General features: G+C 40.2%; 1 protein-coding gene across 2 annotated transcripts in view; it reads left to right on the top strand.

Moving 5' to 3' along the window:
- The window catches only part of PLEKHF2 (pleckstrin homology and FYVE domain containing 2), an 81,249-nt gene extending 66,182 nt beyond the window's left edge, over window positions 1-15,067 (top strand). Inside the window, exons 2-3 of one of the 2 annotated variants that reach the window (XM_085605225.1) lie at window positions 9,239-9,415; window positions 10,203-15,067. In XM_085605225.1, coding sequence (XP_085461351.1) covers window positions 9,381-9,415; window positions 10,203-10,965 — 798 coding nt within the window. In that variant the 5' untranslated portion in view covers window positions 9,239-9,380 and the 3' untranslated portion in view covers window positions 10,966-15,067. The remainder of the gene's footprint in view (window positions 1-9,238; window positions 9,416-10,202) is intronic. The other variant, XM_085605226.1, reaches the window with a different exon arrangement.
- The last annotated feature ends 1,405 nt before the right edge of the window (window positions 15,068-16,472 follow it).

Below are 16,472 nucleotides of genomic sequence, written 5' to 3'. Positions count from 1 at the left end.
GTCTCTTCACCACTATACTCTACACCACTGCACTCTTCACCGCTCCAGTCTAGGCCCCACTAATCTACTCTGCACAACCCCACTTTGCCAATGTAATCTACGCCACTCTGCATCACTGCACTCTACGCCAATGCGCTTTACTCTGTAACACTCTATGTCCCTCCACTATATGCCAGTCCACTGTAAACTACTCTGCACCACTGCCCTCAATGCCACTGCAGTCTACACCACTTTACTCTACTCCATTACACACTATGCCACTCTACACAGTTGCACTCTATCCTGGACCACTCCACTCTACGCTACTTCACTCTACTCTGAAACAATCTGCTCTATGCCACTCCATGCCACTCTATTCTTAACCACTAAACTCTATGCTTATGCACTCTACACAACTGCACTCTACACAACTGCACTTTTCTCTGCATCACTGTACTCTGCCGCTCTACTCCACTGCACTATCCTCTGCACTCTGCCGCTGCACCACTCTGTGCTACTTATACACCACTCTGTGCTACTTATACACCACTCTGTGCTACTTATACACCACTCTGTGCTACTTATACACCACTCTGTGCTACTTATACACCACTCTGCCACTCGCCTCTACTCTGCGCCGCTCAACTCTGTCCTGCTCTGCAGTGCACCACTCTACGCCACTGCATTCTACAATGCACAATTCCACACTCCTGCACTCAGTTCCACTATACAATGCGACACTACACGCCAATGCACTCTACACCAGTCCCCACTACTCTATGCCACTTTGGTGTATGCCACTCTATGCGACGCCATACTTTGCCACACCAATACACAACACACTCTGCCACTCCACTGTACAACACTCTTTGCCTTTCCACTCTTGACACTCCATGCAACACTCCTTTACACCACTAACCTTTAGCCATGCTAAACAGCAGCCACGCTGGTGTACAGCAGAGCTAAAACACATTAGCAAAGTCAATAGCTCTTGCATAGGTGAGACCCACTGGCTTTGCCAATGCTTGATTCTAATAGTCTACCAGTATGATAACCTAAATAGGTTAACTGATGTATGATAGTAGTATTTATTTGTACGCATACTGTTGTGGGAACGTTTTTTCCTATTTTAATAACCTGCTGAAAACCCATAAAGTCTCAGTAAAACTTTTATGCCTTGATTCTAATCATATAGAATATAATAGCAGCTTTTTCTAGGAAGACTTTGGGGTTTCCGACCCTTCCCTTTTTAAAGAGAGGTTGTCCACTTCCCTCGGTTTGAAAACCTAATTGATAGTCTGCGGGGCGGGAGGATGGCAAGAGTCGAAGTTGTACCTGCAGAGTAGAAAGTGAAGGAATGCTATCATTGCCTTAGGTGAACGAACGGGAATGGGAAACTCCTTTTGGACCATAAACTATGTAGCAACGGGATCCTAGTTAGCGAGTCAGTGAGGCACTTCAGATGTGACCAGCCGGCGTTGTAATCTCCACTAGGACAGGGCTACTTAAACTGTTTAAATAATACTGATTGGGTAGATTTACGTACTGCCTACTGGTTAAAGGTGCTCGGTGCTGCTCAAAGGGTGTTTTCTAGATAAGAGGAACCAGTGTCATTGTTCTGCAGTATTGTGCCTCCACTGTCCTGACACTGTCAGATTGTTAATCCAGCTGGAAGAGCACCCCAAAATGTAACCCCTCAAGGCATGATTCGTTCTCTTGTTTTGTCGGAGACTCCACAGAGGTAGCCGTCAGTTCGGAGGTGTTGCCGCCTGTGAAACAGTTGGAGTCTCCTGCTAGAGATGCGCCGGATGAGCAATTTATTTGTCTGTTTAGGTATTCATTTATTTACTTATTTATAGAGTTTCGGAGCGCTTTAAACATGATTCTGAAAGTGTAAGAACGTGTTACAGTAGAATACATAGATAAAAAAAATCTCACATCTAGACTGGTAGAAAAGACTGTACTATTTACATGTCTGCCCTAGACTGGACTGAAAAATATTCAGAGATCATATAAACGCAGCTATTTACAAACTACAGAGAGCCCAACAAAAACTATATAACAAGCATTGGCATAGCCAATAGGTCTCGCTTTTGGGACCTTATTCGTGTTTAGCCAGAGCTATTTGCGGTTAGCAATGACAAAGGGCCATGCTACCTCCAAGGACAGTTCCAAAGGTATTTACATACCAGTACACCTCAGCAGCTCAGCCTTCACCAGAAAAAAACACATTGGTACGGAATTCCCCATCTAGCAAAGACAATCCCTTGGAATTAATGAAGGTAGTAAGGACCCGGCTCTACCTCAACAGATGATCCAGTATCATCTAGAATAATAAGCAAAGAACCACACACAAAGAGAGATGGCTTGGGGTGGATCTCACCCAAGATCACAAGACTGTTCCTCCATTAGGATGGTGGGCACTGCCCAATGGGTCCCCTCTCTCACTCTGCTTTCTTGCACACTAGGAATAAATGCAGCTACACTAGGAATAAATGCAGCTACACTATCACAGTGATACAAGAAGAGCAATCCACTTCACATTATGCACAACGTCCAGGCTTCTCGCATAAGCAATCATCACAAGCCACACTCTTACAACAGCAATCATATAAAGCTCAAGCGTCCTATCCCTCACTTCTTTTCTCCACCATACACTTCAGCACAGTGGCCGAAGACAGGATAAAAGCACCACTATGGTCATCACATGAGACTATAACACTTCCTACATTACCCACACTATAACCCATGCTCTTTCAAACTAAACACAACTTACAGTACAACATGCTTCCCATCTTACAAAGCATGTCAGCCTCCTGTCAGGGCTATGAAGCATTATATCTACACTTACTGCTAAGCGTTTGGTCACTAGACGTTGAAAGCGCCCTGAGCCTCGACTGCTGGAAGCTTGGATTCGCTCGCTCACAAATTGGGTGCAGGCACAAAACACGGCTTTGTGCCGTGAGGACGCTCTAGGACTACCCATATTCCCGATAGCAAGCGCGTGGAACACAATGCTCCAGGACCCTCGAGTTCTGAGCGACGGAGCCCACGCGTTTGCAGAGGAGCTCTAGGAAAGGGTACTGGCTTCACTCAGGAGCTGCAAGGCCTCGCTCTGATCTGTGCAGAGGTGAAGGGCTGGCTGCTACCTCTGGGTTGTACTCTGAAGTCAGGCGATCTGGTTACCCAATAGAATTATTCCAGAACAAAGATATCACTTCACCCTGGAGATGGGTGGTCTTCTGAACTCCGTGTAATCGGGAACCGAGGAGATCCTCTGGTGTAGCGCTCAAATCGCCTCTTTATTGGTAAGTTTGCCCTTATCATGCCCGCCAGAAGGGGGGATGGGGGGGGGGTGAGGGGGCGGTGCTATTAGTCTGCTGGGGCCCACCCTCGTGCAGCAACATAATACAAAGATATTAAAGAAAGCATGCTGCATCTATTAATGTCGAGGCATCCAACGTGGCTAATACCCATAGAGGGCACCAGGTGATGTTAGCTTGCTGCCTTAGGCCTCGTAAAAACATCCGACATGCTGCCTTTCCCCGAGACTGACTGTTCCTACTAGCATTTCAAAATACAAGAAGAAACAACCCCTGTGACAAGATAACCTCTCAAAAACCACAGAAAAAGAACCGTGAATTATTATCTGTTTTTGTTTTATTATAAAAATATATATAGTTGTAAATCAACTTCTTTTTTTTGAATAAATCGTTTCATTTTTTGTAGATAAATATTCACACATCACTAACAATAATTCAAACTAAAGTAGACTAAGCAATACAATCAACGAAGAACATATATAAAAAGTGACAATAGTACAATTTACAGAATAATCATAAACAAATGTCAGTAATACAATACAAAAACCATATAAACATACATTTGCGCCAATAAATACACAATTGCGCCGACGCGCGTTTCGGAGTCTTTCTTCTTCAGGGCGGTATTGGTATTACAAGGGCGGAGAAGTTTGAAATAACGTACTAAAATAAACCAACAGAATAAAGAAATAACTAACATAAATTGGCTTTAAGCCTCGTCACAAAAAGTTCTGTGGAGAAAGAGATAACGAGGTTATCAATTATCACATATGCGAAAAATATATATTTAACGAGCACATAATGCTTCCAAGTTGCTAGAATATGCGGAGAGCTAAAGAATAAAAATAAAAAGATATAGATTTGAATGAAACAGAAAATGATAAGAGTCCTTTGGTGAAAAAGTAATTGAGAACCCATTGTCCAAGGAGAAGGAAGTGAATATTTGAAAGAAAATTATTAAAAAATACAGAGGAATAATAATTCAGTGATGAATCATGACAAATCACCTAAAAGTGCGACCCCTGCAATAACACAAATAAGGAAAACATACTACACACTTGTAATCTTGATAGGGAAACTCGCAATCCAATGAAGCCAGAGGTGGATAAAATGAAGGAGCCTTCCCAAAACTTAGAATGCAGCCAGGGATGGAAATACCAGATCTAGTTCTTAGGTCAGTAATGAGTCTGGAAAAACTAGGGAAGATAAGCATAATGAGCCTCAAAGGTACATTCTCGGAGAATATCACCTACTACCATAGGTTTATTGACGACATCTTTTGTATTTGGAGGGGACCGGAGGAGCAACTCTCCGAATTTATTCTTTGGATCAATCTTTGCGATCCACATTTGAAATTCATTTCTAAAACAAGCAAAAGAGAAAATTGAGTTCCTGGATATCTGGATAAAGGCCATTGAAGATCAGATTCAGGTATCTTTATATACTAAACCTACGGCCCGCAACACCCTCCTCCAATACCAAAGCTATCACCCTCGTAGCCAGAAGGACAGTATCCCCTTCAGCCAGTTCCTGCGTCTCCGCAGGAACTGCATGTGTATACAATCCTTTGAAGAACATGCAGAGACCCTCAAAAACAAGCTAAGGAATAAGGGATACCCCAATAGAATTATTAAGGATGCGTACAAAAAGGCCAAATATTACTATCGAGACACTTAGTTGATCCCCAAAAGTAGAAATACCCAGGAAAAACTGGTAGTTGTTACTAAGCACTCCAACTTTAACAATAAACTCCGCCAAGCGATCAATTCTTCATGGCATATCCTGAATTCTGGCTACCAACAGAAAGATCTACCTAAGCCCATTTTTGCATTTCGCAGGAATAAGAATTTGCGAAATGTATTGGTGAAATCAATTTTGCCTACTGAAAATCCCTTGATCCAACGCTCTATTACGGGTGCTTCACCTATTTTCGGCTCGCATAAGTGTGGCGGATGCCAGGCATGTGCTTTTGTTAAAACTACTCCGACCCTTGAATGGGGTAAAAAGACTTTCTCCTTTACAGAAATGTCGAACTGCAGGACTATGAATGTGATCTATTTAATCTTGTGCCCGTGTGGCAAAGGCTATGTGGGTGAGACGAGCAGAGAGATGCGTGTCCGCTTTTGCGAACATAAATCATCCATCAACAACAAACGTGCAGGAGCTCCTTTAGTCAAACATTGGATTGAAAAACAGCACTTGACTAAAGACCTTAAATGGTTAATCCTGGAACGGATAAAAACACCTAAAGACCGCAATACCGAAGCACTCAGGAAGAAGAGAGAAGTTTTTTGGATATTCACTCTTCAGACTTTTGACAATGGACTCAATGAATCCCTTCCCTGGGAAAATGCCATCTATTGATATTTTGATGTGCATTATAACTTCTAAGCATTAGTCTCTTGTGAATATACAGTCTTGTGTAACCTTGACTTCCCCAATACCAACTCAATTTCTTACTAGTAGACTATAAGATCCCCAGTATCTATTCTTAATATATCTCTGTAAATTGATACGTGTTCTTTATTCCTGAACTCTGATCCTTTTTGTCCTCTGGGGGCTCCTAAGTAATTTCATCGTTTGTTTTCTTAGTTGCACCGTTTCAAAATGGCGGCCGAGGATATATATTGCACTGGCCACGAACTCGACTTTCCCCAACTAGTTTTAATATCCATCTAACTAGACCGTAATATTTCCAGGATCTACTTTAAATAACCCGTTCAAAAGGATATTTTTGTCAGAGCACGGACAACTCTTTGGTGTGACTCATTCTCCTCCATCTGCACCTTTTCCAAGATGGCGCCCGTTACCACACGCTGCATTAGGCTGTATATCCGGACTCATTCTGTCATCCGTTTAACGATACTGCTATATCTTCAGTTTCCACTTTAAGTAATCCCGGTTAAATGGATATTTTTGTTCCAAGCCTGGATACAGACCTCTTCTAGTAGTTTTAGATTAACTACATCGATCTCTCCCCTTCATTCATGCCCCTCTTCCAAGATGGCGGCCGCTACTACACGCTGCATGAGGCTTTGAATTTGAGACCCTCGGAGTCACTTAATCGTCCTCAGGTGTGGCCTCTTTGTTTTTCCCGCCTCTACCCCCTGACCTCTACCTGCACTATTTAAACGACGACTCTATCTGTGACCCATTTACGCAGCGGTGGGGTAACGAGGAATTCTACCTTGGCGATCTAATTCTTTTTCCAGTGAAGTAAGTTCTTGCTGTGTGAACTGCCCAGGTATTGATTTTTGTGATCTTGTCTTGCTGTGGATGTAGAGTTAATCCTAGCTTGTGCTCTTTTTGATAAATGCCAGATACTAATGGTCCCTTTTTCTTAAACATTGTTGTTCTGTTCCTCTTGACAGACTATATTGAATATAGACCCACTGTTGGTCTGAGTCGCAGCTAGACTGTTGGGGTTTGTGACACATGAATTCGGACTCTCACGCTTATTTCCGTACCGCCACTAGGAGTATATCTGCATATACCCTGTAAGTTTTATGCAATCATCCTTTTAAATCCATTGACTATTACTCTAAGGAGCTAGCTAGATATTAAGAATTCTCGTCTTTTTACAGATATTACATGTAGACTTAAGTCTACAGGGCTAGCGTTTTGGCATTTTCCGCATGAATCCTGACCCTGGGAGTCTATGCCCCTATCGCTATTAAGACTACTCCTACGCACCCTGTAAGTGTTGTGTAATCATCTTAATATTAGTACTCACCTTAGCATTAAGAGACCTCTGTGATTGACCTTTGAGGCTCATTATGCTTATCTTCCCTAGTTTTTCCAGACTCATTACTGACCTAAGAACTAGATCTGGTATTTCCATCCCTTGCTGCATTCTAAGTTTTGGGAAGGCTCCTTCATTTTATCCACTTCTGGCTTCATTGGATTGCGAGTTTCCCTATCAAGATTACAAGTGTGTAGTATGTTTTCCTTATTTGTGTTATTGCAGGGGTCGCACTTTTAGGTGATTTGTCATGATTCATCACTGAATTATTATTCCTCTGTATTTTTTAATAATTTTCTTTCAAATATTCACTTCCTTCTCCTTAGACAATGGGTTCTCAATTACTTTTTCACCAAAGGACTCTTATCATTTTCTGTTTCATTCAAATCTATATCTTTTTATTTTTATTCTTTAGCTCTCCGCATATTCTAGCAACTTGGAAGCATTATGTGCTCGTTAAATATATATTTTTCGCATATTTGATAATTGATAACCTCGTTATCTTTCTCCACAGAACTTTTTGTGACGAGGCTTAAAGCCAATTTATGTTAGTTATTTCTTTATTCTGTTGGTTTATTGTAGTACGTTACTTCAAACTTCTCCGCCCTTGTAATACCAATACCGCCCTGAAGAAGGAAGACTCCGAAACGCGCGTCGGCGTAATTGTGTATTTATTGGCGCAAATGTATGTTTATATGGTTTTTGTATTGTATTACTGACATTTGTTTATGATTATTCTGTAAATTGTACTATTGTCACTTTTTATATATGTTCGTTGATTGTATTGCTTCGTCTACTTTAGTTTGAATTATTGTTAGTGATGTGTGAATATTTATCTACAAAAAATGAAACGATTTATTCAAAAAAAAGAAATTGATTTACAACTATATATGTTTTTATAATAAAACAAAAACAGATAATAATTCACTGTTCTTTTTCTGTGGTTTTTGAGAGGTTATTTTGTCACAGGGGTTGTTTCTTCTTGTATTTTCAATTGTTTATTCCCTGCTACTCTACCCCACTATCTATTAGTACAGGGACCCTCTGATGTTCTTATTGTTCCTACTAGCATTCCTTCCTGGGCAGAGGAAAATACAGGCTGCCTCTTCTGCTGGCGCTCATGAACGAAGACCGGAAGCGGACTACTGCCGCGCCTAGAACACCTGGCTAGCACCCTCTGCGCGACCGCAGAGACCCCTTGAGGTGCACTGCCCGGGAGATGGAACTCTGGTGGCACAATACTGAAGCTGTGCACGCAAACTCAAATTTAATAAATAAGCCATAAGTACACTTGCGCGGGAGAGGCATGTTCTTCTGGTTTAAAAGAACAAATCTTTTCATATTTAATGAATGGATAAAAAGCATGAAGCAAAAGATTCCGCTCAATAGTCCTTCCCCAAACATGCAAATTCAGTGAAAAAATATGCATGAACACAGCACAGGGGTGTAGTTATCCCAGCACTCACGGCACATACCTTTTCCAAGTGACGGACTCCAGGCAGCAGGCCTCCAGCGCACGCTCCAGTCACGTGCCTCTGAACAGCTCTAGCAGCCAATTGTGGGAGGGGTGGGGGGGAGTGCGGCGGAGAGCAGGGACGCGCAGTGTTTTCCTTGCGGGAGAGAGCGTGATAATTGTTAACAGATGGCGCCGCTCGCTCCCGCAAGGGAATCGCCAAACGTGCACGCGTTGCCATTGAAAGCAATGCAAAGCGTGCACGTTTTAGGGCAAAAAAGAAAATCGATTCCAAGAGGTCCACTGCGTAGGCGAGACCTAAAAACGAAGATGGTGTAGTAAATGTACATGCCGGGAAATGTCTGGTGAACACAAGACCCCAGATGCGTTTTTGTTTTGTTCCTTAAAAAGCAATACATAAGCACTTTGCCACATGGACACACTTTTCCAGAGGGGGCAAGTGGGTTAAATTCAGCTTATGATCATGATATGATTATAATGATTACCTTTTTAATGTGATTATTTTTAAAAGAAAGGATGTGCACAAAATACGCCAATAGCATGACCTTGATTTTGTTTACTTTGTTTTGTTGAGGTTTTGGTAAGTGGAATAAAAACATAGCATAGTAACAGATTTACAAGATATTGGAGGAGGTTTCTATGAAGAAAAATTGCCTTATGCAGACTCGAGGGGACAATAAAACTGAACCATCGGTACAAACATCATATTTGCATTTGCAGAAGTACAGAATATCTTGAGTGCAAGATGAGCGACGTATTGTTAGAACGAAAAAAGGCGTTTTCGGAAGCCTGTGAGTGTGGGAGAGAAGGAATAACAAGATAATCCGTTAAAAGGAGAGACAGTTCTCTCTTTGATGATGGGATGCTGTTCACAGGAGTAGTAAAGTCCGTAGCCTGGTAGGTAATAAACGTCTTTCAGTTTAAGATCAAATGAATGGGAGGTGTGATTTCTGGGAGTTAACATTTTGTAAATATAATCTATTCCCTAGTAGACTGTTTCCGGTGGTTATCACATTTACTGATCTATCACATCCATGCCCGCCACTTGTTTCCTTTGAGAGGAGGTGTTCCTCACTCCCAAAGAAAGCAGTAAATCTAGTTGGAAGAGACTTTTTGATGCAGTCTTACTTCATGTAAGCGCAAGAGCCTGAGCACGCTAGGGCTGGTTGAAATTTCCTAGTTATATAAAACAAAAAAAAGTATGTTAAGCTGCTAATATTGACAAGTTTAGAATTGTATTTGTCATTATTAAGTAAATAAGGATTGTTGCATATAGTCTGCTTTTGTGAAGGCGCCATCCATTGAGGAATAAACGAATCGGTGCCTCCTGACCATAGCTGACTTTATGGTTTATACATAGACTTTGAGAACAGTATCTAAAGAGCACAAGATAAATGTGATTGTGTCCTCTTATATTCCATACCTGAACAAATGCAATTGTAACTTTACGCTGTCTGCCCTACACATCTTCCCTACACATAAAGAGAAACGTAAACTTTAATCTTATAATTGTTACGTTTGCAATGTAAAATGTGGGCACACATTTATTTGAGATTAACTTTTAACCTTTGAATTTTAATTTATCAGAGATAACACATGTTGATTCAGCAACAGCATCCTGTGAAAAGCCACTCTTAACTCTGCTTATCACTCTTACATCTAATGCAAGCTTTGTTTTTTCTAGGATTTTGAAAATGGTGGATCGTTTAACAAACAGTGAAGCAAATGCAAGACGAATAAGCATAGTCGAAGGATGTTTTGGAACTGCTGGTCAGCCGTTGGCAATTCCTGGGAGAGTTCTCATTGGAGAAGGAGTTCTTACAAAATTGTGCAGGAAAAAGCCCAAAGCCAGACAGTTTTTCCTCTTCAATGATATTCTGGTCTATGGCAATATCGTAATTCAGAAGAAAAAATATAACAAGCAACACATAATCCCGTTGGAAAATGTCACCATTGAGTCTATTCTAGACGAAGGAGATCTACGGAATGGATGGCTCATTAAGACCCCAACTAAGTCTTTTGCTGTTTATGCAGCCACAGCCACTGAAAAGTCTGAATGGATGAACCACATACAGAAGTGTGTATCAGACTTGATCTCTAAAGGTGGCAAAACTCCAAGTAATGAACATGCTGCGGTATGGGTACCTGACTCTGAAGCAACAGTCTGCATGCGCTGTCAGAAAGTAAAATTCACACCAGTGAGCCGTAGGCACCACTGCCGCAAGTGTGGTTTTGTTGTATGTGGGCTATGTTCTGAAAAGAAGTTTCTTCTTCCAAACCAGTCTTCCAAACCAGTGAGAGTTTGCGATTTTTGTCATGATATTCTTTCGTCTGGGGAACTGAGTCCCTGCTATCCCACAAGATCAGACTCCTACTGCCAGGCAGCAAAATTCCCCCCAGGCAATGTGTCGGATGATGACGACGAGGATGACGACAGCAGTGATTAAGGACACACATTTTTAGCTGTTTCAATGGTTGATCAAAGATATCCGTGAAGAGCTGCTTCTGGACATGCCCAGTTTCATACCAGACACAAACATATCTCCTCTTTAGCCATACATTTTACCTGAGAACCCTCAGCTGCATGTGCCTCCGTAGAAGACTGTTTATTAATGGATTCTTCACCTATGCAGGGACGTGGGCTGCTTGAAATTTGCCCAAGATTTTCTAGCTTCCCGTGCTTGTGTTTTTTGGGCTAAACCGTTGTGGAAAGTGGTCTTATATATTTTGGGAAATTGAAGTATAGCTTCCTATTTGTTATAGTGTGATGGACTGTTTTGTTCTGTGGAATTTCATAGTTTCCCAAACTACAAAAGTAGTCCTCGCCTGATGCATGGAGCACAGTCGTCTATGTTTTGAGGATGTCCAGGGTTTGAGGATGCCATATCTTCCATTGTTTGAAGAGGCTCCATCTTCCATTGTTTGAGGGCACACTGCCAACAGTTTGAGAACGCAAAAATAGGCATGTTGCCAGTTGTAATCAAGAAGGGCTCATCCTCAAACCCGTAATGTTGAATTTGGTTTGCAGGTTGTAGATAAAATATTGAGGACAGAGGTTTATTTCGTAACGGATGAATCGGTTGCCATGTAAAATTTGGAACCAAATTGTATTGTTACTTTTTGTACAACTTTCTTCTTTTGTGCCACGCAGTGCCTTGTAATGCCAGTACTGGTATATTGACGTTGAAAGCTTATCGAGGCTTCTACCATATTAGAGGTTGCATGCCACCCTTAATCTATGGTGCTATTTCAAATGAGTGCTGTGATAAAAGAAAAAGGCGTGTGGTAGTTTTCATGAGGCAGCTGCAGATGTCCAATGAAAGTTTTAATTAATACCAATACTAAATTTAAGGTGTCACTGTTCCTAAATAGCCCCACTAAGAAGAAAAGTTCACTATTTATTTTGAAAATTGTGGAGCAAACGTTATGAAACTAATTTTGTGCTTCATATACAAATAAAGTTTAATTTCGGGCTTTTAGCTGCTAACCAATTATGTGGCAACAATTCATGTTTTTCAGCATTGCCTTATTGAACACGGTTAGGATGACAAAGACCTTTTCCTAACTTTTGGCCTATAAAATTGATTTCAGACGTCTTGGAGCATTCAAGGCACTTTAAGAGTATTTAATTGCTAAGGCAAGGGCAAATAGTTTTGAATTGTAGATGCACATTTTTATTTAATTCTCTACTGGCAGTTTGTTAGTGTTGCAATCTCTAGGGATAGCCCAAGGAAACCTGCACCGGTTTCGTTTTCTATAAAGGGCTACTGCTCTTGTTTGCCACGGGTAGAAAGCTGTAGTTTTTTTCCCTTCTAAACCTTAAGATTCAGACCATTTAAGAATGCCTTTAGTCTAGGGCCTGCTGTTGCAATTTTTATTATTAACAAAATCATCTAATACTTCTCCTAGCCCCAGATCTTGCAATAACCAGCATGTAGCTCTGCTTGAGGAGTCTTTATCCAATATATCAGTTTCTGCTCTCAAAACTAGCACACAGTGAGTGGCGAAATAGGAATGACAAACATAAAAACAAAATATAGATTCCAGTGCATTAATACAAATTAATTAAAGCTCATTACTGGACATGGGTGAGAAATATAAAAATGGGGATAAATATGGGTTTGATTGCGTACCATAATATCACCTATGTTGGTGATCTGTACAGCTGGTCAGTTGTCTCTAAAGTACAGCCACTTGTGTGCACATGGTCATTTCAATACAAGTATTTATTTTGCGGAGACAGTGAGCCTTTTGCACCTCTTTCTCTGCACCTCTAATTGGAGCCCGTTGGTGTCTAAAAAGCTACATTGACTGCTTCAGTGTTGGTGTTTGAGTAATGGTGTTGGTTTATCAGTGTTGAATTATGTAATAATACTCTGTGGTTGCATAGGAAAACTTCCCACTTTTGCTGGCTTCCTGAGGAACTCCTGCTAACTTTGCTTAAATTCTTAGTGAACTGGGGAGGGGGGAAAGTAACCCTTTCAACTCCCTATTGCTGTTGTGCAATAATAAAATGGGCTGTGTGCGTACGTATACAAACCTGTAGTTGAAAGGGATTGATCTGTCTGGCGCAGGAATGTAAATTTGGGCGATTTCTGAACCCTAGCGTGGGCAGTCACATTTGAAATAAAACTTTTTTAAATGAACTTTATTTACCCCTGCAGCAGCAGTTCTTATGAAGGTTAGCTGTTTAGCAACGCTCTTACGTTCAATTTTAGTAATCACTCAAATTGCATATATACAAGTATACAGACTTGTGACTGTTGCCAGAGGTTGCTAAACTTGAGCAACAGAGTAAATTTGCAGTGCTTCCTTATGACTGTTCTAAAAACGTTAATGGAGATGAACCATTTTTTTAAAAATTGTTTTACTACTAGTGAGTGTATTCTTTAAATTGTATTGAAAATGAGACTGGTTTGAAGGTGGCTGATTGAGCCTATGATTTTTGTAAGCTTTATATCATTCTGTTTAAGTTGACCCTTCGAGCAATGCAAAAACATGCCATTGTTGCCTCAGAACAAGAGTATAGATAGTATTGTCTACAGAAATAATGTTCGGACTACAGATAAAAGGAATAAACTGATATTCAGTTTGACATTTTGGGTGATGGCTGCTTCTTTTTGAAGGGTTGCTAAATAATTTTACATACATTTAAGCTTTTTCTGAGAAACATGATTCTTGTGGTTTATGCCATGAAGCACAATTTAACCAATTTATATTGAGTATGTACTTTACATTACTACAACCAAAAGGAGTATACTTCTCGTGCTTCTTGAACAATAGCCAATAGGAAAACACTGTTTTGTCCGCCTTGTATTACAATGTGACCCTTTTTCTAAAACTTTCTTTGACCTAGTGCACATATTCCTTTGTCTGATGATTGATTTGAAAGGAAATGTATTCTGGAACCGTGCTATGCTAGATCAGCAATGAGATGATTCAACTCTTGCACCTAGTTAGTGTCACCCTAACAGTTTTTATTTACAAAATTTAACATTTTATGTGAATTTGTTAAATTTGGCTTGTTGTACCTAATATGATCGTGTTTACTTTTCTCTTGAAAGATAACTTCAAAAGAAAAATAACTATTTCTAAACTCATTTTGTACTACTTTGACTTCTTTTAAATTTTTAAATGAGGAGATGAGTTAAGAGGAAATGGAGATGCTGTGGTGCAAGCCAAAGAACATTTAAGAGATTATAAACAAAACTGCTTAGGTCGCTGTTTCATGTTAGTGTTTGCAATGAAATTTTGCAGGGACAATCCATAAAGAAACGCCAGATCTGTTGTATGCTGAAGAAATCCCGTTTCCTTCTTGCCTTTGTTAAAGTACGTAGCATTATGTGAACAATATTGAGCTAAATAAAACCAGCAAAAAGCACTTGGACGAAGCTTGTAATTAAGTCCTTTTGATAATGTCCTACTAATGATTTAAGCTAAGCACATGAAAGGGATTTATTTACAATGATTGAGCAATAAGCAAATGTGCCTTATTACACATGTAAATCTGTAACTTTTATCTATGAACATGCATAGTTATTTTAATTTAGTTATAAACACAGATGCATAATTCTCTGGACTCCTCACATTTTCTTGCATTTTCTAATACTTTACACCTTTTGTATGCTTGTTGTCACCTTTTTACACTTCGTACCACCTTCTGTTTGCTAGGTGATTTAAATGTATTTCTAAAGTGACTGTTCTAGTCACTCATTTTTATAACTTAATCTAATTTGTTACCAGTAATTTGAATCAGGTTTGATTTTCAGTGTCCAATAAACCTATCCGGGTAGAAATTTTTGCCAATATGTATTGCAGTACTGAATTTGTTTCCTCATGGTGTTAATTTTTTTTAAGCTCCATCTAATTTCGGACAGTGGCCATTATCTTGGAAGATGCTAATGTAATATTTAAAAAATCATTTTTAAACACCTTTGCTGTCAGACTTGCTTTTGTCTCTAGCCTTTGGTTTAAGTATAGTCTGCATATTGTTTTCTTGTTTTAGTACTTTTTGAATCCATTCTATAAACATTTATTGTGTTTGCATCATTTGGTTTTGTGTTATTCCAGCAGTCATATTTTAGCATTGATAGTCTCTTTTTAATGTGTGCCTCTTCCACTGATGCTATTGTCTGGAAAGTTAGTAATTGGAGTTGGGTTGGATTTAATTATCTATTTTTGTTTTTTTTAAAGTTCCTTTTTCAGTTAATCTTGTTGCCTACTTGCACATAAAAAACAATGAAATTTGCCCTATCCAGAGTAATGACAATAGCAAATGAATTCAAGAGAAGTCCTGCATTATTCCCTGTAGAAAGCAAAGCAGTGTATCTCTCGAGGGTTACACTTTTTTTTATGTCTCGCCTGAGACAATGAATGCGCTCTCGGTTTCAAGACATTTTGTTAACTTACAATGACCTTAGAGCCCGCCCATTTCTGGCCTTTGATTGGCTTCATTGTCACTCATTTGCTTGCCTTTCTTTGGTCAGCATATGCCAGCTTGACTTCCTCTTGTGTTTGGCCAGTTGCTGGAGCATGGCCCAAGTACTTGCACTTATAGCCCTTGTTTACGAGAAGCAAGGCTGGCAGTAAAAGAGGTGCAGTTATTGCTAGCCTTGCTTCTCTTAAGCAACAGCTATAAGTACAAAGTGCTTGTTCACACACCGCATACAGGTTTTCAAAACACATAAATAAAAGGCATTGTTATTTACAGTGCCAATAGCTTAAACGGTCGCAAATGCAAGACCTATTGCATTGCAAATACTTGCACGAATGTGCAAATACAGCAACCTATACTTTTTAAACCTGAATGGTGGCTATTTATGTGCAAATATAGCAACCAGTAATTCTTAAAGTCAGAACATCCACTGTACATTTGAAGACACCACCTGGTCTGCTGCTGATGCGGGCACATTGCTTACCTCAAGCTGCACATGGATACTTGTGGACCAGCAAATAAGGGCCTTGCACAGGTGCAGCACATGGGCCTGGCTTGCACAGCAGAGCATGTTCATGGCGTCCCTCAATGTATCCCCATCTCATGTGAACCTCCTTTGTTCGTTCCTGACTTCCTAGCTACCAGCAACTGCATTATGGGACTTAAGAGACTTGCCTTTTCTAGTTATGTCTGTCTGTGGGACTGACAGGCCCAAACATGCAGAGAGATGTTGACTAAAAAGCTTGGAATTCCTGCAGATGTTCGTAAATAGCTCCCAAAAAACTCCATATCATGGGCAGTAATTTCCATAACTTGTATACTGATATTTAGCTCTTTTCCAAACACCTCTGTTTTAACCAGGTATGGGAATTGTAGAACAGGAAAAGTGTTTTGTCCAAGATCACTCAGCATTGGTCATGTGGGAAGGCATTATTAAAAGGGTTGTCTACTTGAGCCACACTCGTCAAGCTAATAAAAGTCGGACTTTCTGAAAATGAAACCTCCGTTCACGAATTCAGT

This window comes from Triturus cristatus, chromosome 5_1, assembly GCF_964204655.1.
Source record: "Triturus cristatus chromosome 5_1, aTriCri1.1, whole genome shotgun sequence".
Taxonomy (NCBI): Eukaryota; Metazoa; Chordata; class Amphibia; order Caudata; family Salamandridae; genus Triturus; species Triturus cristatus.
This window is presented reverse-complemented; position numbering and strand designations above follow the sequence as displayed.